Source organism: Rattus rattus, chromosome 5, assembly GCF_011064425.1.
Source record: "Rattus rattus isolate New Zealand chromosome 5, Rrattus_CSIRO_v1, whole genome shotgun sequence".
Lineage (NCBI taxonomy): Eukaryota > Metazoa > Chordata > Mammalia > Rodentia > Muridae > Rattus > Rattus rattus.
In genome coordinates, this window is record NC_046158.1 from 2,820,520 (window position 1) to 2,841,512 (window position 20,993).

Sequence of the window (20,993 nt, forward strand, 5' to 3'; positions counted from 1 at the left end):
CAGGTGTATACACACATACGTGTGAGCATACACACATGAACAAGTATATACACACACATACATGCACAGGTGTACAGACACATACATGTGAGCATACACACATGCACAAGTGTATACACACACAGGTATACACACATACATGTAAGCATACACACACATGAACAAGTGTATACACACACATGCACAGGTATACACACACAGGTGTACACACATGTGAGTATGCACACACATGTACAAGTGTATATACACACATGTGGAAGTGTATACATACACATGCATAGGTGTACACACATACATGTGAGTGTATACACACATGCACAAATGCACATCCACACACCCACAAGTATACACACATACATGCGAGTGTACACACACATGCACAAGTGTACACATACGTGCATGAGTGTATACACACACATGCACAAATGTGTAACACTATCAGAAGCAGGAGAAGAGCTGTAGTTTAGCTGTTTTTCTGATGAAAGATATCCCAGCAGGCTCCTCCACTAGGGGCGAAGGGGCTGCCTCTGAGTAGAAATTCCTGGTGCCCCACTGTACATCCATTCCAACGTCTCTGTGGCCTGTGGGCTGTTTCCCTGAGCTCTTCCGACCATAACAGTTCCAACCGGCTGACCCAGAGTTGGCTTCCTGACTTGGTGCTGGTCTGTGTGTGGCTAAGGTTTTTGGAGTGGGGCAGCTACAGGATAGAGTGGTGGCCTCGCCACTCTTCTCCCCCAGGGTAACCATAGCCGACACTGAGAATGCAGAAAAGGAATGTAACCTCGCAGACGAAAACAAACGGAGCACAGCGTTGGTGACCACCAACCAGTGGGCACCTCCTGGCACCTCAGGCTATTTTTCCACCGGGGGCCTCCTGTGCTGTTGCTCTCGGCCCTTTCTCATCAGTGACTCAGATACGTGTGCTTTCTTCCGCACCCTATCTTCATGGCGTCTGCTGTCTGCTCTCCTTTCCCTGGAAGCAGCAGCTAGTTTTCATTAGCTTCTGTATCGCGGTCACAGTCAGCCGCTGTGTGCGGGGCTGAGGCCCCGCAGGTACGTTCCTGTCTCCGGACCTCCCGTGCTGGATAGCTGAGGACAGGGTGCAGTCATTACTAGGTGCCTTTTTAGAATCTGAGTGAAAAGAGGTGCAGTGACGTCATGGCTGTTGAGTGAGCTGGCAGATGGATGGACGGCGGGCCGGACAGAAACCCTGCTGTCTTTTCTCATTCTTGCAGCATGTCCAGATGCCCTGTTTAACGAGCTGGTAAAATCTCGAGCAGCCAAAGTCATCAAGACGCTGACGGAAATCAACATTGCGTTTCTCCCCTATGAGTCCCAGGTGCGGATGTTTGTTTAAGGAAGATGGGCTGCCGCGGCGTCTGCCCCATGTCGTCATCCCGCCCGTCCACCCTTACTGACTGCAGTGGTCTCCAGGCTGCCCGGGCACCAGTGGTCACTAGTCCTTCACTGACTCCTTAAATAACCCAAAGTAGCTGTTCCTAAAAGAGGGAGGGGAGGAAGGGCAGGCTCTAGAGCACCCATCTGCTGCATGGGAGGCTGTTTTTATTGGCAGTAACCCCAGCTTGTCATGTGCTGAGAGAGCAGATGGTCACCTCCATCATAAGCTGTTAGCGCTTCATCCACCCTTACCCGGAGGTTCCAACAGCAGAGTCTTCCCCATGAAAAAATAAGACTTTTATCTCCACAAAGGTAAAGCTGACTGAGAACCTGTGACATTTATTTGAGTATTTTAGGACTCATCCAAATGTTTTCTCTTGGCAAAAGGAATCAAAAGCCACAGGACTTGTATTGGTTCTGTGTCGTTGAAAGATGAATACTGGATCTTTATAGAGCAGCTCCTAGCGCTGTGGAGTCACAGCCTCTTGTTAGATGGGGGCTAAATATAGCCCGATTGGTAGAGCGGTTGCCTCGAAGGTGAAAGCCTGGGGTTGGATTTTTATAAACAAGTGTGGTGGCAAGGCTGTATCCCCAGCACTTGGGAGGTGCATGGCGGCAGGAGGATAAAGAGATCATCAAGGTTACCCTCAGTTGTAACAAGTTAGAGGTGGAGCTGGAGAGGCTGCTCAGTGGTTAAGAGCACTGACTGCTCTTCCAGAGGTCCTGAGTTCAATTCCCTGCAACCACATGGTGGCTCACAACCATCTGTAGTGAGATCTGATGCCCTTTTCTGCTGTGTCTGAAGACAGCTACGGTGTACTTATATACATGAAATAAATCTTTAAAAAAGAAAAAAAAAACAAGTTAGAGGTGAAGCTGGGCTACATGAGACCCTGTCCAAGAGAGAGAGAGAGAGAGAGAGAGAGAGAGAGAGAGAGAGAGAGAGAGAGAGAGGGAGGGAGGGAGGAGAGAAATGGGGTGGAGAGAAAAGAGATGGGACAGATGCAGCATGAACAGCAGAGCTAGCTCAGAGCCTTTTTGCTTGCCCTGAAGCCTGTCTCCTCTTGGAGAGCTGTATATATTTACCCACTTCTCTTAACCCCATCATCACCGAGTTAAACAAAATCCAGGTTTAGCACATACAAGCATATTATTTTTTGGAAAGCATGAGAAAGTAGGAAGTTTAAAAATCAGTTTTTACCAGGCACACCTTTAATCCCAGCACTTGGGAGGCAGAGGCAGGCAGATCTCCGTGAGTTTGAGGCCAGCCTGGTCTACAGAGTGAGTTCCTGGCCAGCCAGGAATGCATAGAGAAACCCTATCTCAAAAATAAATAAATCACATTTTTTCTTCTTTTTTCTTTTTTTTCGGAGCTGGGGACCGAACCCAGGGCCTTGCGCTTGCTAGGCAAGTGCTCTACCACTGAGCTAAATCCCCAACCCCATAAATCACATTTTAAGGTAAACATATTCTCAACCTTATAATCCCAGCACTTAGGATTCTGAGGTCAGAGAAGTATCTCAGATCTATTACCAACATGAGCTAAGTAGTGAGTTTCAGATCAGCCTGAACTCCAGAGTAAGGCCTAGTCTCAATCATCACCATCCTCCCCACCACCACCACCACCACCACCACCACCACCACCACCACCCCTTTTACAAGGAGGTCCCAGTAGTTGACATAAGTGAGAACTTGAGACAGTCCTGATAGTTGGAACACTCCATCTTAAAGAGAGATTTACAAAAAGGTGGGAGGAGCAGCAGGAGGAGAGTACTCAGAGCAGTTTGCTGAAGACAGGATATTATTAAACCTATAAAAAGCTCCCATATTTGCCCACAGTTGCAGCACAATCTGCAGATCTGCCTGTTTATTAAAAGCAAACTCAAACTGGCCTATGAACCCTTGCACCGCCCTCCAGCATTGCTCACCAGACACCCTAGGTGCACACACCCTGAGGTCTGGGGCATCACCCTTCCCTCCTCACGACATCTGCTGGCAGCAAACACCTTGCCTCCTTGAGACGATTCTCAGACCTCCGTCCTGCATGAGTCCCGGCACATGCACGTGCACATGCGCGCACACGCCCACACGTGCGCACACACCCAGCCATCCAGGGCACTCTGCCTGCTTTACTCTCTCCTCAGCTTACAGCTCTCAGCCCCATACGGGTAATTTCAGTGAGTTTAATGTCTTCCCCAGCCGTCCCCTGTTTGGTGACAGACTCCTTGGGAGCAGGGATGTTCTGGTCACTAACAGTTGAAGTACCTGGCACTGGGATAAACGAGAGTATGAGCAGACTACCAGGGGGATGGACGGATGGGTGGACAGACAGACGGAATGACGGGTGGACATAGGTGCTCTAGCTGCTCACTGGTAGGACTTAAGCCCCTGTGTGGCTTGTCGCCCCTAGGTGTATTCCCTGGACTCCGCTGACTCTTTCCAGAGTTTCTACAGCCCTCACAAGGCACAGATGAAGAATCCCATACTGGAACGCCTGGCAGAGCAAATCGCCACCCTGTGTGCCACCCTGAAGGAGTACCCGGCTGTGCGGTATCGGGGGTAAGGCAGCATGCTAGACTGTTCTTGGTGGCATCGTGTGTGTCCCACAAACACCTCAGGTCAATCCCTAGCACCCATGAAAGCACGGAAGGAGAGAACCAGTTCCACAAAGTTGTCTTTGAGCTCATATACGCGTGCCATGCTCATAGCCCAAAAATAATTAATAAATAAATACATTATTACAGTCTTCATCTGTTAGCACATTCAGAAAAGAGCGTGACACAATTCGGTTACTGAATAATTAAAATATAAACCCCACCACGCCACTGCGTATTCCCTAATTTTCAACCTCTTCAAAACATTTGCGAACCAATTTAGCTTTGCAAAGGTTTTGAAAGTAAAATACAAACTCGGGCTTGGTGGGGCCATCTGCAGTCATAGCACTTGGGAAGCTGAGGCAGACAGGAGTTCTAGGTTGCCCTCAGCTAAAAGAGGAGGGAATGGAGTGGGCGTGGCGGGTGAGTAATTTTCTAAAGGGCAGTTTTTAGATTTTGTTTTCTGACAATTTATTTATTTTTATATTTATTAGTGCTTTGCCTGTGCATAATATGTCTGTGCAAGTGGGCCAGGTCCCCTGAAACTGGAGTTATGGACGGTGGTTGCTGGCAATTGAACCCAGGTTCTGTGGGAGAGCATCCGGTGCTCTTCTGAGCCGTCTCTCCAGCCTCTTTTTATATATATTTTGAGACAAGATTTCTCTGTGTATCCCTGGCTGTCCTGAAACTTGCTCTGTAACCCAGGCTGGCCTCAAACTCAGAAATCTGCCTGCCTCTGCTTCCCAAGTGCTGGGATTAAAGATGTGCACCAAAATATCCAATACTAAATCTTTTTTTTTTTTTTTTTTAAAGATTCAAAGACTAGGGGCTGGAGCACTAGTTGTCCAGAGGATCTGGGTTTAATTCCCTTCATGTAACTCCAGTTCCCGGGCATCTGACACCCACATACAGATATACATGCAAGCAAAACGCCAATGTACATAAAAATAAATATTTAAGAAAAAATAAAATTGTGATCTCAAAATAGAGGTAAAACCACCGCCTGGTCACCCCCAGCCTGACTCCAGCTGTGACCGCCGCCACGGGGGGAGGAGGGCCGTGATCCAAAGGAACCAGAGCAGCTGAGGAAGCTGTTTATTGGTGGTCTGAGCTTTGAACCCACAGATGATAACTTAAGAGAACATTGTGAGAAACGGGGCACACTTACAGACTGTGGTATGAGAGATCCTCAAACAGAACGTTCCGAGGCTTTGGTTTTGTGACTTCTTTTGTGTGGAAGAGGTGAACGCTGCAATGTGTGCTCGGCCACGCAAGGTTGGTGGGCGCGTGGCGGAACCAGAGAGAGCTGTGTCTAGAGAGGATTCTGTGAAGCCTGGGACCCATCTAATGGTGAAGAGAAGTTCTGTTGATGGTATTAGCGAGGACAGGGAAGCATGCAGTCTGAGAGACTACTTTGACAAGCATGGCAAGACTGAAACATAGACGTTATGGGAGACAGGCAGAGTGGGGAAAGAGAGGCTTTGCTTGTGTCACCTTTGATGGCCATGGCGCAGTTGATAAAATTGTTGTTCAGAAATACCACACTGTTAATTGTGAAGTGAAAAGGGCCCTTTCGAAACGAGAGATGCAGGCTGCTGGATCACAGAGAGGGCATGGAGGAAACTTTGGTAGAAGCGGAGGCTGTGGTGGTGGGGGCAGCAGAGGCAGTTATGGCGGTGGTAATGGTGGATATCGTGGGTTTGGAGGTGACGCTGGCAGCTATGGTGGTGGCCCTGGTTGTAGTAGTGGAGGAGGTTATGGAGGTGGTGATGGTGGATATCATGGGTTTGGAGGTGACGCTGGCAGCTATGGTGGTGGCCCTGGAGGAGGTTATGGAGGTGGTAGACGGGGATATGGAAACCGAGATGATGGCTATGGTGGTGGAGGAGGATATGATGGTGGAGGAGGATATTGTGATGGGGGAGGATATGATGGTCACAGTGAAGGAGGGAATTTTAATGGAGGTAACTGTGGTGGTGGTGGAGGAGGATATGATGGTCACAGTGAAGGAGGGAATTTTAGTGGAGGTAACTGTGGTGCTGGTGGGAACTATAATGACTTTGGAAATTATGGTTGACTGCAACAATCAGATTATGGACCCATGAAGGGGATAGTTTTGGTGAAAGAAGCTCGGGCAGCCCCTGTGGTGGTGGCTATGGATCTGGAGTGGAAGTGTGGATAGCAGAAGGTTTTAAAATAAAACAGAGACAAATGGCTACAGTTCTTAGCAGGAGAGAGAGCGAGGGGTCGTCAGGAAAGCTGCAGGTCACTGTGAGACAGTCGTCCCGAATGCATTGGAGGAAGTGTAAAATCTGCCACAGAAGGAACGATGACCCACGGTCAGAAAAGTCACCGCGGCTTAAACAGGAAGCCACTTGTTCAGGACGTTCACAGCCACAGTTTGCAGAAAGGGCAACCACTGAAGAATCAGTGTGGTGGAGACTCCATGCCAGTCCTGAGCCTTCTACCTGTCAGAGCTTTGTCTTTTCCTTCTCATCACATCACGTATTGTCCTGTAAATTGTTGGTACCAGGAATGAAAAATTAAGGAATGTCTAACTTTTCAACATTTGTGTAGTTCAGTTTTTCTACATTTTAGTACAGAAACTTTAACAAAATGCAGTTTTGAAGGCGTGTCCTTGTGCATTATCAGGTGAGGAAGATAATTACTATTTTGTTAACTCAACCGTGATGAATGGGCGCTGACATGTGGAGAGAACAGACACTCGTATGTTTGCAATGTGTGTTTTAGATAATTAGGATTGGGTAATAAAAAATAGCACATTTGTAAATTTAATAGCATTAAGATTAGCTTCAAATGAAAAAGATCTCAAAAGTTAGAAAAAAAGAAAAAATAGTTAAAAGGATTTAGTTTTATTGTTTTATTATAAGATAAGATAAAGATATACTATAAATTATTACAAGATATAATAAAGGTGATAAGTATTATCCTTAGAGGGGTGTGTGTGTGTGTGTGTGTGTGTGTGTGTGTGTGTGTGTGTGTGTGTGTGTGTGTGTGTGTTGAAGCCAGCCTCTGGAGCTGGAGTTATAGGCAATCATAAGCCATCCGGCATGGGTGCTGGGTCCTCTGGAATAGCAATACGTGTTCCTAACCTCTAGGCCATCTCTCTAGTCTTTGGGTTTTATGAAGTCATTGATTCATCACTTGCTGTGTGCTGAATGCTGGGGGGATTTTAAGCTAAGGCCACAGCTCCACCCTCAGAAGCTTCTGGTGGAGGGCAGGTATTGCGGGATGAATTACATATGAAGGCAGCACTCACCAAGGCCTCAGGAAGCTGATGCCTTCCAGCAGCCGACCAAAGTAATGGGACATGTAGAGCGCATGAGCAGAGGTCTGTCAGCCTAGGACAGGGCAAGGCTGGAGGTTACAGCACTTATGTGGCAGGCCTTGGAGAATGGGTTCAGATCGCAGCAGATGGGTAAGGAAGGGTACGGACATTTACGTTGACACTGCTGTTGCTGTTGGCACAAGCAGTGGCTTTGGGAAATCAAAGGGCAAATGTAGTCTGGCACAGTCACCACGTAGGGTAGGTTTAATTTCATGAGACCTCCTGAGGGGTTGGGACAGGGGAGCGAATCAGTTTTGAAGAAGACAAACTGAGCAAGAGTCAAGTCAGGGAGAAGCAGAACAGCCAGGTCCACAAAGGCAGAGCAAAGGCCTGGGCTATAACAGCCGTGATCTGAGGAGCAAGGGCTCGGCATTTCAGGCCCAGTAGATGTGGCAGGCTCATGGCCACCAGTAGGGCTCACAGCTGAGTGCTCTTGAAGGCCACAGGTTGAACCTGCCCTTATTTCCTGGTCTGTGGACGCTTGGAACTATAGAATACCAGTGCAAGAATGGGGCCAAGGCCATCACGCTCTGGTGGCACTAAGGCCGTAGATGACAGCCATATCATCTGCTGGAGGCAAGGAGGTTTGAGTGGAGGAAAGACTTCTGCTTCCACGGAGGCTAGAAGAGGAAACGAGGAAGGTAAACGGGCTGGGCCCTAACAGGAGACTTCCATTTTTCTCTTTAAACTACGTCTGTAACACAGGGGTTTGTTTGTTTGTATACTTTTGAGACAGTGTCTTGTTGTATGGCCTTAAACCTGTGGCAGCTCTCCTTCCTCAGCTTCTCAGGTATCACCGTGCCTCACATACGTGGGTACATTCTTACTGTAAAAATCCTACCACAGGGGGTTGGGGATTTAGCTCAGTGGTAGAGCGCTTGCCCAGGAAGCGCAAGGCCCTGGGTTCGGTCCCCAGCTCCGAAAAAAAAAAAAAAAAAAAAAATCCTACCACAGGCCGTGCCCCGCCCCCTCCCCGTCCATCCCGCCCTGCCCTGTGCTCTGCCTGGAGCACTTGCACTTGGCACATTATTTGGATGCACTGGTGGCTCACCCTCTGCCTTTCTCCTTCTGTCAGGGAGTACAAGGACAATGCCTTGCTGGCTCAGCTGATCCAGGACAAGCTGGACGCTTATAAAGCTGATGACCCGACAATGGGGGAGGTAAGTCTGGCCTGGGAGCACAAGGCTCTCACCTTGAATAAACAGAAGTTATGTGGCAGACCTTGTGCATGGCCCTGCAGCTCACTGAGCATATGTGAGGGCTGCTGTTCCGTCTAGTGGAGTGCCCAGTGCCCCTGGGGCAGGCTGACGCAGAACATTTCAGCCCAGCCAGGGCAGCCAGTTTATTCCTGCTTGCCAGTGCTCCCAGCTTCAGCCCTGAATGTACAGGGAACTTCCCAGTAGCAACAGAGCAACAGTAGCAAGTTGACAGTGGTGGTGTCCTCGCACCTCAGTCACGTTGTGTGTAGCCCGTGTGTTCACAGTTCTATGCACTTTTAACATACACAGGTTTGTGTAGCCAGCACTGCTGTGGAGATACAGCGCTCCGGGGGAGAGGGCTCAGCCCAGAGGCAGAGTGGTGTTTACCTAGCATGTGCGAGACCCTCGCTGATCCCTAGACACAGAGCTGTCCATCAGTGCTGTGGACCTGTAATTGGACCCCTCCATGTTGGGCGCTCCAGACAGCTGGTCACCGGGTGTGTAATGAACTGGTGCTCAGTCGCAAAGTTCCTATGGCCCCAGCTTCAGAAGGGTGTCAGAAGGCCGGAGGGTTCCTCGCCTGGAACTGCTGGTGTTCCTGTGAATTACTGGGCAGTGCCCTTTGCTGTTTGGTGGGCTTGCTCCACAGAGCGCTCTTCCTGCTGCCTGGAACACAGAGGCTCTGCTACTTGGTTGGACTTAGATGGCTCTTGAAGCTTCTCCCTATTTTTTGCCAGGGTCCCGACAAGGCACGGTCCCAGCTCCTGATCCTGGATCGTGGCTTTGACCCCAGCTCCCCTGTGCTTCATGAACTGACGTTTCAGGCTATGAGTTACGACCTGCTGCCTATTGAAAATGATGTTTACAAGTAAGAATTAATTGACATGGCTCACGCAGACTAACTCTCCTGACAGCTGGAATTCCGCTGATGTAGAAAAAGGATGTTTTTGTGGTTTTAATTTTTTTTCTCTTTTTGTATATATATATATATATATATATATATATATATATATATAGAGAGAGAGAGAGAGAGAGAGAGAGAGAGAGAGAGAGAGAGAACACACGAATGTCATGTTTGAAATGCATGTTTGTGTGTGCACACACACACAAGGGTAGGCCCATAATTGATATTGGCTGTCATCTTTTAAATCACTTTCTGCCTTATTGAAGCAAAGTCTTTGAACCCAGAGTTTGCCAGTTTGGGCTAGTCTATCTTTCCAGTTTATCCCAGGCACCTCCTTGTCTCTGCCTCCCCAGTTTTGGATTAGAGATGGCTTCCATACCCGCCCCACATTTTGTGGGCTCTGGGCATCTGAACTTTTGTCTTTATCAAATTTCTGTGGCAAGTGTTTTATCCATTTCTCTAGCCCCACCAAAGAATGTTTTAGTATTAGGAAAAGTCTGAGCACAATTACCATCTCGTAGATGAGCCCGTGAGGTTTTCTGTGGGTTCCCCGGGGTGTGTCATTCCTACACGCCTGCTGACAGGACAGAGCGTTGTCTTTTCTTCTCAGCTCACATCACTTCACGTCAGCTTCTCAGACGTGTCGGCTGCTTTTATGTGTGTCTTATTCAGAGTCGATCGAAAGTTCTTAATCACAGATCACAAAATGTGATTGTAGTCAAATATTTCAACAGAGTTCCCGAACGCTGTGCAGTGGAACTACTGTCTTCTTTCTATAAAATATTACCCACCTGTAATCTTGGCATTCAGGAGCCTAAGACAGGAGGGTCATGAGTTTGAAGCCAGCCTGGACAGCTCAGTGTGAGATCCTGTGTCACAACAAAGAATGGCTTTACAATGAAGGTCTGGGACTGGAGAGATGGCTCAGTGGCTAAACAAGGCCCTGACTTTGATTTCCAGCACACACGTGGTAACAAACAAGTACTTTTAACTCCAGTTTCAGGGGATCTGATGCCCTCTTATGGCCTCCACAGACACCAAGGCATGCACGTGGTGCGTGGACACACAAGCAAAACACAAACATAAAACAAACTAAACTCTTCCAGGGCCAATGATTCTAGAGCTGGAGAGGTGGCTCAGTGGCTAAGAGCACTTGCTACTCTTGCAGAGGACAGGGTTCAGTTCCCAGCATCCACATGGTCGCTTAAAACTGTAATTCCCGTTCAGAGCACTGATACCTTCTGGCCTCTGTGGGCACCAGGAACTCACATGGTACATATTCGTGCACACAGGTAAACACTTGTCCACATAAAATAAGATAAACGCATCTTTGTAAAAGGAAGGTTCTGCTGGGTGTGGTGTCGCACTTCTTTAATCCCAGCACTCAGGAGGCAGAGGTGGGAGCATCTCTGAGAGTTCAAGGCCAGCCTGGCTTACATCAGCAAGTTCCTACTTGGTTATGCATACCTGGGACTACATACAGGCAGCAACTCTCAATTAATTAATTAATTAATTAATAATAAAAATGAAGATTCTGAAAATATTCATGATTTTTCAACCCAGTTCCTGGGGTTCTGGCCTCCTCTGGGCACTCATGACTCCATGTATAAAATAATATGTTGAGGACCCATCACAGAAGCTGCTAGAAACCTTTTAGGCACTTTACGTTTGCAGATTTATCCCTCCCCTTTCTCAGAAAGGGCCATCAGATATGTAGTTTTTTTTTAAGATTTATTCAGTATATAAGTATATATAAGTACACTGTAGCTGTCTTCAGACACACCAGAAGAGGGCATCAGATCTCTTTACAGATGGTTGTGAGCCACCATGTGGTTGCTGGGAACTGAACTCAGGACCTCTGGAAGAGCAGTCAGTGCTCTTAACTGCTGAGCCATCTCTCCAGCCCTAGTCTTTCTTTTCTATGTAACTGTAGACTCACATAGAACTGCCACAGGCCTCCCTTCCCCACCCCCAGGCTCTGAGGGGTCAAAGCACAGCTTCCTAGTTGCTACCTTTGAACAGATTGCCTTCTCCTTGCCCAGATGACCTGGCCAGCCTGACAGGCGGTCGGTGTTATGAGCCACGTCTGGGATCACCTAGAAGTCTCAAGAATAGGACACACCTGGATGTGGGAGTGACCCCAGCATTCAAGGGGTGGAGGCAGGAGGATCAAGGTTTAAGGCCTGCCTTAGCTATTTAGGGAGTCTGAAGCTGGCCTGGGAGACATGAAATCCTGTCTCATGGGGGAAAAGTTGTGCCATGAGGACTCGAGGCTTACCCAAGTCCTGTCTCCTCTAGGTATGAGACCAGCGGCATTGGAGAGGCGCGGGTGAAGGAGGTGCTCCTGGATGAGGACGATGACCTGTGGATTGCACTTCGACACAAGCACATCGCAGAGGTGTCCCAGTAAGAACTCTGCCAACCCTTCCCTAGGGTGGGCCCTTAACCCTGGGCCAAAAGTGACCACACACTCAGCCACCTGGGGCGTGAGCTCATCCCCTTGGCAAAGTCGCCAACACACTAGCCAGGACGGGCAGGTCCCTCCTGTTACCTGAATGTGTGCTTCTCCAGCTTCACCAACTCAAAAAACCCACCCCTCGCCCGGCTGTGACGAACACCTTTAACCCCAGCACTCAGGAGGCAGAGGCAGGCGGGTCTCAGAGTTGCAGGACAGCCTGGTCTCCAGAGAAAGTTCCAGGACAGCCAGCGCTCTTACACAGAGAAACCCTGTCTCAAAAAAGAAAGAAAGAAAGAGAAAAAAAAGGAAAGAAAGAAAGAAAAGGAAAGAAAGAAAGTAAAGAAAAAGAGAAAAAATATTGATCCATGGGCTTGGGAAGGGATGTAGCTTAGAGGTAAAGCCCTTTCCTGGCCTTGACAGGGTCCTAGATTCAACCACCAGCTCCACAAAAATAATACTTAATTAGAGGTGGTTTGGTTCTTGTCGTGTTTTGTTGTTGTTTTTGTTTGTTTGTTTGTTTGTTTTTCTCGGAGCTGGGGACCGAACCCAGGGCCTTGCGCTCGCTAGGCAAGCGCTCTGCCGCTGAGCTAAATCCCCAACCCTGTTTGTTTGTTTTTGAGGCAGGTTTCTCTGTGTAGCCCTATCTGTCCTGGAACTCACTCTGTAGATCAGGCTGGCCTCAAACTCAGAGATCCCCCTACCTCTGTTGGGATTAAAGGAACGTGCCACCACAGCAGATATTGGGGTGGAAATACTGACCCATATTTCCTGCTGGTAAATTTATTTATCATTTACTTATATACTATATATGTATTTTTATTTTCCAAACACAAAACACGAGTGTTTCAGTTTGTGTGCATTTGGAAAGGAAGAAAGAAAATAAGCACAAGTGTCAGTCCAGTACTGTCCCCTTTGTCCTGGAATCACTGGCATACGCCGTCCTGGAGGCCGGTGGTTTAGAGTGTCAGTCAGAACAGTATGTGTCCTTCACTTAAATGCATACCTCAGTGGGAAGAGACTTGCCACTTAGTCCCAAGGAAGGCTCCCAGGGCTTCAGTGGTCTCTGCAGAGGCCATGGGCACTGTGTTGAGCATGGCTGCCTCCCTCATTTTGCAGGGAAGTGACCCGGTCTCTGAAGGACTTTTCCTCTAGCAAGAGGATGAATACTGGAGAGAAGGTAAGCCTGCTGATGTCAAGTCCTGGGGATGCCAGTGCCCAGGCAGCCTGGGGGTCAGCCCTTCCTCTCTGTCCTGCCAGGGAGTGGGTAGGGCCAGATTTCTCCCTCACTAAACTTTCAGGCTTTGGTTTTGCTTTTAAGATTGCTATCTGGGGCAGGGTGTGTGGCTCAGTGGTAGAATGCTTGTTGAGCTGCCCGCACAGCAGACAGATCCTCTCTGGAAGGAACCCCATGACTTCCAGTGTTTGTGAAAAACTGCTTTCTCATATCAAGAGGGTTAAGATTTACCATTTGGGAACATAACTGATCTTAAGCCAGAAGAATCATGAGAAGTTTTTTTTTTTTTTTTTTTTTTTCCGGGGCTGGGGACCGAACCCAGGACCTTGCGCTTCCTAGGCAAGCGCTCTACCACTGAGCCAAATCCCCAACCCCGAGAAGTTTTTAGTTTGTGGTAGACTAAGAATTCATAACCTGACCTCCTGAGATCTCCGCTGGCTCAGGCCTCCCTTACTCTGTTGGAAATGTCATACCCAGCCATGTGCACTGATGCTTACTTACCTTGTAATCTCAGTCAGGATGGCCAGAGGTATCGGCTCTGGCTGCCAAGCCTGACGACGTGAGTTCAGGTCCTGGACCTCACATGTCAGGAGAAAAATGACTCCTGCGGGCAGGCTGTCCCCTGAGGCTTCTGTAACTGTGCTGTGGCATTCATGCACGTGTATTTGCATGCATACACATAATTAATTAAAATATAACTTAAAGAGCTAGAGCTAGACCTCCGACATTAAGAGCAATTACTGCTCTTGCATAGGACCCAAGTCCAGTTCCCAGCACCCACATCAGCTCACCACTGCCTGGAAGTCCATCTCTGGGATCTGATGCCGTCTTCTGATCTTCACAGACACCTGCATCCAATGGTGCACAGTCCATACCCAGACATGTAGTTACATGTGTCCTTTAAGTCTGTGAATGGACACTTGTAAAGTCTAATTTAGCTGCTGTCCTGCCAAGTGTGTCCAGCTGCACAGGGCTTCATTAGGGCCAGTGACACCATGACTCCTTTCTTGTAGACCACCATGCGGGACCTGTCCCAGATGCTGAAGAAAATGCCCCAGTACCAGAAGGAGCTCAGCAAGGTACGGAGACCCCAGCCCACACTGTCTGATTCGGAAGTGTGGGACCACTCGCCCTGCTGCCCCAGGCAACTCATGAAAAGCTACAGATCCTAGGTCCAGCTTTTATTAGGAAAAGAAGGAAAGGGAGGCTGCTTCCTACTGCTGTCTCTCTCATCTTCTTTTCCTTCCTTGCTGGTGACCAGAGGCCTCAGTTCCTCAGTACACAGGCTGTCCTCACAGCTGCTGGCCTCCCTCAGCGGCAGTGATCTGAGAGAGGGCCAGCAGGCATCCGGGCTTCTGGACCCTGGTCCTAAGGGTGAAAGGATATTACTTGCCTGCAAGGTGCTACACCCACCCCACGCTCAGGCGGCTCATGCTGCTCCCCCCTCGTGAAGACTCTCCTCCTCTCCTGCAGGCCGTGGGTTACCCCACTCTCCCAGTTCATGTGTTTGTTATTCCTGCTGGCACCAGAGTCCTCTGTGAGGACACTCGGAGTTGTGTGAGTCAGCGGTTCGTCTCTTTACTGACTCTTGTGCTTCTCCTAGTATTCGACTCACCTGCACCTTGCTGAAGACTGTATGAAGCATTACCAAGGCACCGTAGACAAACTCTGCCGCGTGGAGCAGGTAGGCTTGTCTTCCTTTCTTTTTGCATGGCAGAACTTCTGCCCTACCTATTCACCTCACTGAATCTTAACCTCTGACCTTGAACGTCTTACAGAATCCTAGGATCTAGGAAGGGAGAGCCCATGACCCTGGGTTGTCTCAGCTGTGGGGCCAGTGTGGAGCCGCTTTGGCGGGTAGGGCCAAGGTCATTCTGGAGTGCTGTGCCATGTGGATCTTGCATGCCTGCTCTTCCCAAAGGCTCTGTTTGTCCTGGAGTGACAGCCCTGACCGTGGTGGTTTGGCTGGTGTTTATGTTCTGATGTGCTTTGGTCCCACTCTGACCAGACCAGCGTTGGAGCCTGGGCTGCGAGGGCTGCAGCAGGGCATGAGTCCTCCAGCCTTGCTAACCTCAGGCCGGATGGGACTCTGCCCTCACTGGTGTACTCGGTGTCCCTGCTCCCTTTTCCCTATCTCACAGCACTGACGTCACTGTCACCTTGTGTAGAGAAGTGTGGCAAAGCTGCTAAGCTGTGTGACAAGTGTCTTGTTATTGCTTTCCATCCCCTTGGATTGACTCAGGGTCTCACATAGGCAGACGAGGCCCTCAAACACTGAGCCTCTCTTAGCCTCTCTTAGCCTCGAGTGTCAGGTTCTGAGGGAAGGAAGAAGACACTGACAGATTTCAGACTTGGTGGCTCAGGCCTGGATATTTACATATGATTCATTACAGTATGACGTTATGAAGTAGCAATGAAACAGTCCTATGGTTGGGGTCACCACAACATGAGGAACTGTATAAAGGGTCGCAGCATTAGGAAGGCGGAGAGCCACTGTGTGACTCAGGAAGAAGCAAGTTCAGATTAACTGCCTAGAAGGCCGAGCCAAGAGGACCCCAGGTTCAGCCACCCTGGCAGCTTAGTGACAACTCTTCACACTTACTACCACCAAAGCGTTCTAAAGCCTCGTGGGAGTTTCTCTTGCAGGAGGCCTCAACGCATGCTCTCAGTGTGGGGCTGAGAGTCTCACCCTTGGCTTGCTGCCGTAAGAGGCTCAGAGTAGGCTTGCATGCTCTGTCCAACAGTGTTGGCTGGGTTACATTAATTGCACAGGTTTTGTTTGGTTTTGGTTTTGAAAGTGGTTAAAAATCTAAGTATTAAGCTGGTTTTCGTGATGCACACCAGTAATCCTAGCACCCGGGAGCAGAAGCAGGTGGATTTCTGTGAACTCAAGGCCAGCCTGGTCTATATAATGCACTCTGGGACAGCCAGGGCTATTTTGTGAGAGACCCTGTAAAACTATTCAAAAAAATTGAATTAGTTGCATTTCAGTGAGCTTAGAGGGAATGCTCTAGGGCTGGTGAAATGGCTCAGCAGGCTTGTGGCCAAGGCTGACAACCTGAGTTCAATCCCTGGAATATCTGTGAAGGAGGGCGAGAACCAACTCCCACAAGTTGTCCTCTGACTTCCAATGTGTATCAGGCATACACACTAACACAATAAATAAATGTTATTTCCCAATATCAGCGCCCCTCTTCTCCCAGTACCCCCTCACACAGATCCTTTCCACATTCCTGCTCCCCTTCTCCTCTAAGAAGGGGCAGCCACCCCTAGGCATCACCTCTACCCCTGTGTGTGTATTTATTAATGAGACTGGGTGTGATGGCTCACCCTTTAATCCTAGCATTCAGGAGAGAAAGGTAGGAAGATCTCTGAGGTTGAGGCTAGCCTGGGCTATATATAGTATGTCCCAGGCCAGCCAGAGCTACATGGTGAGACCCTACCTCAAAAACAAAACAAAAACAAATCTCTGTGTGTGTGTGTGTGTGTGTGTGTGTGTGTGTGTGTGTGTGCATTAGTTTCTTCCTGCTGAGCACACATCTGCTGGATCTATTGAGAAGACTGGGGGGCTCAGACCAGGTCTGAATGTGAGGTCACCATTCTATTTGGATAAACTCTTGGGGTCTTGATAGGAAGAGGAGCCCCAGCTACACTCCTAGGAGCCACAAAGAAAGCAGTGGCTGTGTCAGATCTACAGTCAGCGCTCTGGCTTGTGAGCACAGCACACTGCCTGTGTGGTGAGTGAGTGGCACCCACCCGGGCTGTGCTCATTTCTGTCTTCTCACCTCAGTCTCCTGTCACCTTTCTGCCCTCTGCCTCCAAGCCTGGGAGTCTTTCCTTCTTGTTTCCCCTCAGCCCGTGAAAAGCAGATTAAAACCAGAGGTGAAACTCAGTAGTTAAACCTTAGTGTGCCCTTCCGTGCCAGGAGAGTCGGGGTGGAAAGACTCCAGCCACGAAGAGGCCCTTGAGATGCCCAAGTTTTCATGAGTGGGAAGCAAACTGAGTCAGCTGAGTTGTGTGTGTCACAGGTACAGGTGCCCTGGCATCCCTGGTAGGGAACAGTGTGACCAGGTACTGTGCCTGCCTGAGGGAACCTCAGGGCTCTGACGGTGTCTGGCCATCTTGGGATTCTGTGTCAGCCTTTGTTGCAGGAGACCTGCTCACAGCCTGCTCTGACAACACCACAAAGTTAGGCATTTGTAGATCATGAACTTGCTGAGAACTGTCACCTTCCCAGATTGTCACAGAAATAGGGCCAGCAAGGTGTGTTTTCTGCAGGACCTGGCGATGGGCACAGATGCTGAGGGGGAAAAAATCAAGGACCCCATGAGAGCCATTGTCCCCATCCTGCTGGATGCAAATGTCAGCACTTATGACAAAATTCGCATCATCCTTCTCTACATCTTCCTGAAGAACGGTAGGAGCCAGCAGGGGGTGGGGGAGGAGCCAGCAGGGGAGGAGCCCGCAGGGGTTGGGGGAGGAGCCAGCAAGGGTGGGAGGAGCCTGCATGGGTGGTGGGGAGGAGGAAGAGGAAGAGGAGGAGGAGCAGAGAGTGAACAGTGCTGATGCCAACCAGCAGCCCGGGGAATGGGGAGAACGGGAGGCCAAGGGGCTTTCCCTGCAAGAACTGCAGTAGAACCAGGTCAGTGCTCCACCTGCTCACCAGCCCTGAGTGCACAGGAAGCAGTGACGCAGATGGAGCCGTGGCTCTTCCAGCCAATTTGCTAGCACTCAGCCTGCCAGATGCCTCCAGGTTGCCTCTCATTAGTAACAGAGACCTTTCAACAACTGATATTCAGCCTGTAATCCTTTGGGAGGTAGAGGCAGGAGTATCAGGAGTTCAAGGCCAACCTTAGCTACAAAAGTAAGTTTAAGGCCAGTTTAGACTACATGAGACCCTGTCTAAAACCAACCAACCAAAAAAAAATCTACAAGAACAAACAACAATAAAAACAAAACCAATTGTTTTTACCCATGTCATTGTACAAAAAAAATGGGGAAGGAGACTTTCTCACCTGGTGACTTTGGTGCAGGGAGCAAGTAGGCAAGGATGGGACTGGGAGGGCAAGCGCCCGCGGTCCACACAGGGCGGCTCTGTTAGAGTGGAAGCTTCTGACCCCACCGTAGATGTGGCTGAGGAGAAGGGAAGCTGAGGCTTTGCCAATGGCAGGGGTTAGGCGTGGTGACCAGGAGTCTTGTTTTTCAGGTATCACTGAAGAAAACCTAAACAAACTCATCCAGCACGCCCAGATCCCCCCAGAAGACAGTGAGATCATCACCAACATGGCTCACCTTGGGGTGCCCATCGTCACGGATGTAAGGGCCAGGTCATAGGCAGGGAGACTGTGGGAGGTTGGCATATTGTATCCTCGCCACGTTCATGATTGACAGCCCCCTATGATATAGCTGTGTACCACCCTCAGCACCAAGAACGGAGAGAGAATGGGAGGGAGAGGGAGAGGGAGAGAAGGAGATGGGGGAGAGGTGGGGAGGCAGAGAGAAGGAGAATGAGTTGGAATGGGGAGGAAAGACAGTGAAACAGGAAATAGACATATCCAGGAGTCACATGGTCACGAAAGCTGAGCTGTCTCTGAACTCATCCAAAACGGGTCACCCCGACTTCCCCGTTACATCTTGTGTGACCTTGCCTTTGCATACAGACTCAGCATCTCAGGTACGGATGACAATTGTCAGACGAGCGCTTCTGCTCTGTGCCTTTGGCAGTGGAGTGACTTAGAGCAAAACACAGCAGCAGACAGTTCAGAAGGCCAGGGCTGCACAGTGTGCTCTGAGAGAGCAGGCAGAGCGCCTGTTCCAGGCAGTGCCTTGACCCCCAGATGGAGGAGCCCCCCTGTGTGTTATATCTTGCTGGAGGCAGCCCGCCCATGGGTCGGAGCTCACAGGCCAACTGAGATCTCCAGGAGGAACCAGGCTCTGTTGACCTGACCAGTGACCGGCAGCTGGCGGCGTTTGGTGTTTTCAGTACCTGGGTCACAAAAGGCTCAAAACAGTAGAACTGGTTCATGTAAAACAGCCCGTGCTGCTGACATGAAACAGAAACACACACACACACACACACACACACACACACACACACACACACACACACACACTGTCTCAAACTCAAAAAACTCTGTCTCAAAGAATCAAAACAAAACAAAATCCCAGAAAACCCAGACTTCCTCAAGACTCCTTGTTTCAGAGTCTCTTGGAGAGGTATATTGCAGAGCTACACCTCTCCTTTATTACTCTTTGCCAATGCTAAGCGGGTCCTTAAGAGAATTCCTAGAAGTCGCTGAGACCCGTCTAACTGACACCTGACCTGGTATGTGCTTGCATTCAGTCCACACTGCGCCGCAGAAGCAAGCCGGAGCGGAAGGAGCGCATCAGTGAGCAGACCTACCAGCTCTCACGATGGACCCCAATCATTAAAGACATTATGGAGGTCAGTTTGGGGTTCAGCAGCAGGATCCAGGGCTGCTCTTCAGTGGGTGGTCCAAGTTCCAGCACCCCTGTTTTCAGGCATCAGTGGCTACTGTGCTTTGGTTCCAGTCCTCTGGGGCTCTGTCAATCTCTGAGGACTCAGGAACACCCACAGACTGATCTTACTTTAGGTTACTGTTGCTGTGATGAAACACCGTGACCAAAAGTAACTTGGAGAGGTGGGGCATCACTGTTCATCATGTAAGACATTCAGGGCCAGCGTTCAGACAGGACAGGACCTGGAGCAGGAGCTGATGCAGAGGCCAGGAGGGTGCTGCTTACTGGCTTGCTCTCATGGCTGACTCAGCCTGCTTTCTGAGCACCCAGGACCACCAGCTCAGGGACGGCACCACCCACAGTAATTTGGGCCCTCCTGTATGGCTCACTAACTAAGAAAATGCTCCGTGGGTTTGCCTACAACCTGATTTTAAAGAGGCAAGGTTCCTTCCTCTCATGTCAAGTAACACCAGCCCGGAAAGAAGACCATGGAGACCTCAAGATCCATGTGCCCACTGCTCCAGTCTCAGGGGAGATAGCCCCATAATTCAGAAGTGCCTCTGTGGTGTAGGACCTGGAAGGGTTAGACTCACGTCAGTGTCTCTTAGTTAGCATTGCTGTGAAGAAACACTATGTCTAAGACACCTTTTCTAAAGGAAAACATTTAACTGGGGCTGGCTTACAGTTTCTGCAATTCAGTCCATTATCATCAAGGCAGGAAGCCTGGCAGCATCCAAGCAGACATGGTGCTGGAGAAGGAGCTGAGAGGTCTACATCTGGATCCACAGGCAGCAGGAAGAGACTCTCTAAGCCGTCTACACGTTGACACACTTCCTCCAACAAGGCCACACCTCCTAAAACCTCCATTTTGCATTGGAACCACCACAGTCAGGATGTCATGTTCAGATGAGGAACATGCACAGACTACTAGGGGACATGGTCCTTCTAGATCCCATCTCAGCCAGGTGTGGAAGGGCCCCCATGGAGGCCACAGTCCGCCCACCTCCCCACACCAGCAGACAGACCTGGGCTCTGTGCCTCAAGCTTGCCCCTTGGACTATTCTCTTTTTTTTTTTTTTTTTGGGTTCTTTTTTTCGGAGCTGGGGACCGAACCCAGGGCCTTGCGCTTCCTAGGCAAGCGCTCTACCACTGAGCTAAATCCCCAACCCCCCCTTGGACTATTCTTGTCCTCATCTCTACTTCCTGGCCCTGCTTCCCTTCCATCTCTACGAGGTCCCACGTTGTATGGCACCTCACATGTCTGACCATCCAGCATCCCAGAGTCTGTTGCATTCTGGTCAGCAACGCTATTTACATACAGCTTTGCTAGTCAGGTTTTGAATTGAGATTGGGTCTCATGTCCCGGCTGACCTTGAA

The 20,993-nt window shown here is 49.5% G+C and overlaps 1 protein-coding gene and 1 pseudogene across 2 annotated transcripts in view; both read left to right on the forward strand.

Moving 5' to 3' along the window:
- Stxbp1 (syntaxin binding protein 1) overlaps nucleotides 1-20,993 on the forward strand; it is a 61,137-nt gene that overhangs the window by 29,154 nt on the left and 10,990 nt on the right. For both annotated transcript variants that reach the window (XM_032902722.1, XM_032902723.1), the window contains exons 6-16: nucleotides 1,236-1,339; nucleotides 3,809-3,957; nucleotides 8,417-8,501; nucleotides 9,278-9,408; nucleotides 11,743-11,850; nucleotides 13,019-13,079; nucleotides 14,150-14,215; nucleotides 14,740-14,820; nucleotides 17,415-17,553; nucleotides 18,343-18,452; nucleotides 19,480-19,581. In XM_032902722.1, coding sequence (XP_032758613.1) covers nucleotides 1,236-1,339; nucleotides 3,809-3,957; nucleotides 8,417-8,501; nucleotides 9,278-9,408; nucleotides 11,743-11,850; nucleotides 13,019-13,079; nucleotides 14,150-14,215; nucleotides 14,740-14,820; nucleotides 17,415-17,553; nucleotides 18,343-18,452; nucleotides 19,480-19,581 — 1,136 coding nt within the window. The remainder of the gene's footprint in view (nucleotides 1-1,235; nucleotides 1,340-3,808; nucleotides 3,958-8,416; nucleotides 8,502-9,277; nucleotides 9,409-11,742; nucleotides 11,851-13,018; nucleotides 13,080-14,149; nucleotides 14,216-14,739; nucleotides 14,821-17,414; nucleotides 17,554-18,342; nucleotides 18,453-19,479; nucleotides 19,582-20,993) is intronic.
- LOC116901816 lies at nucleotides 5,041-6,539 on the forward strand (annotated as a pseudogene).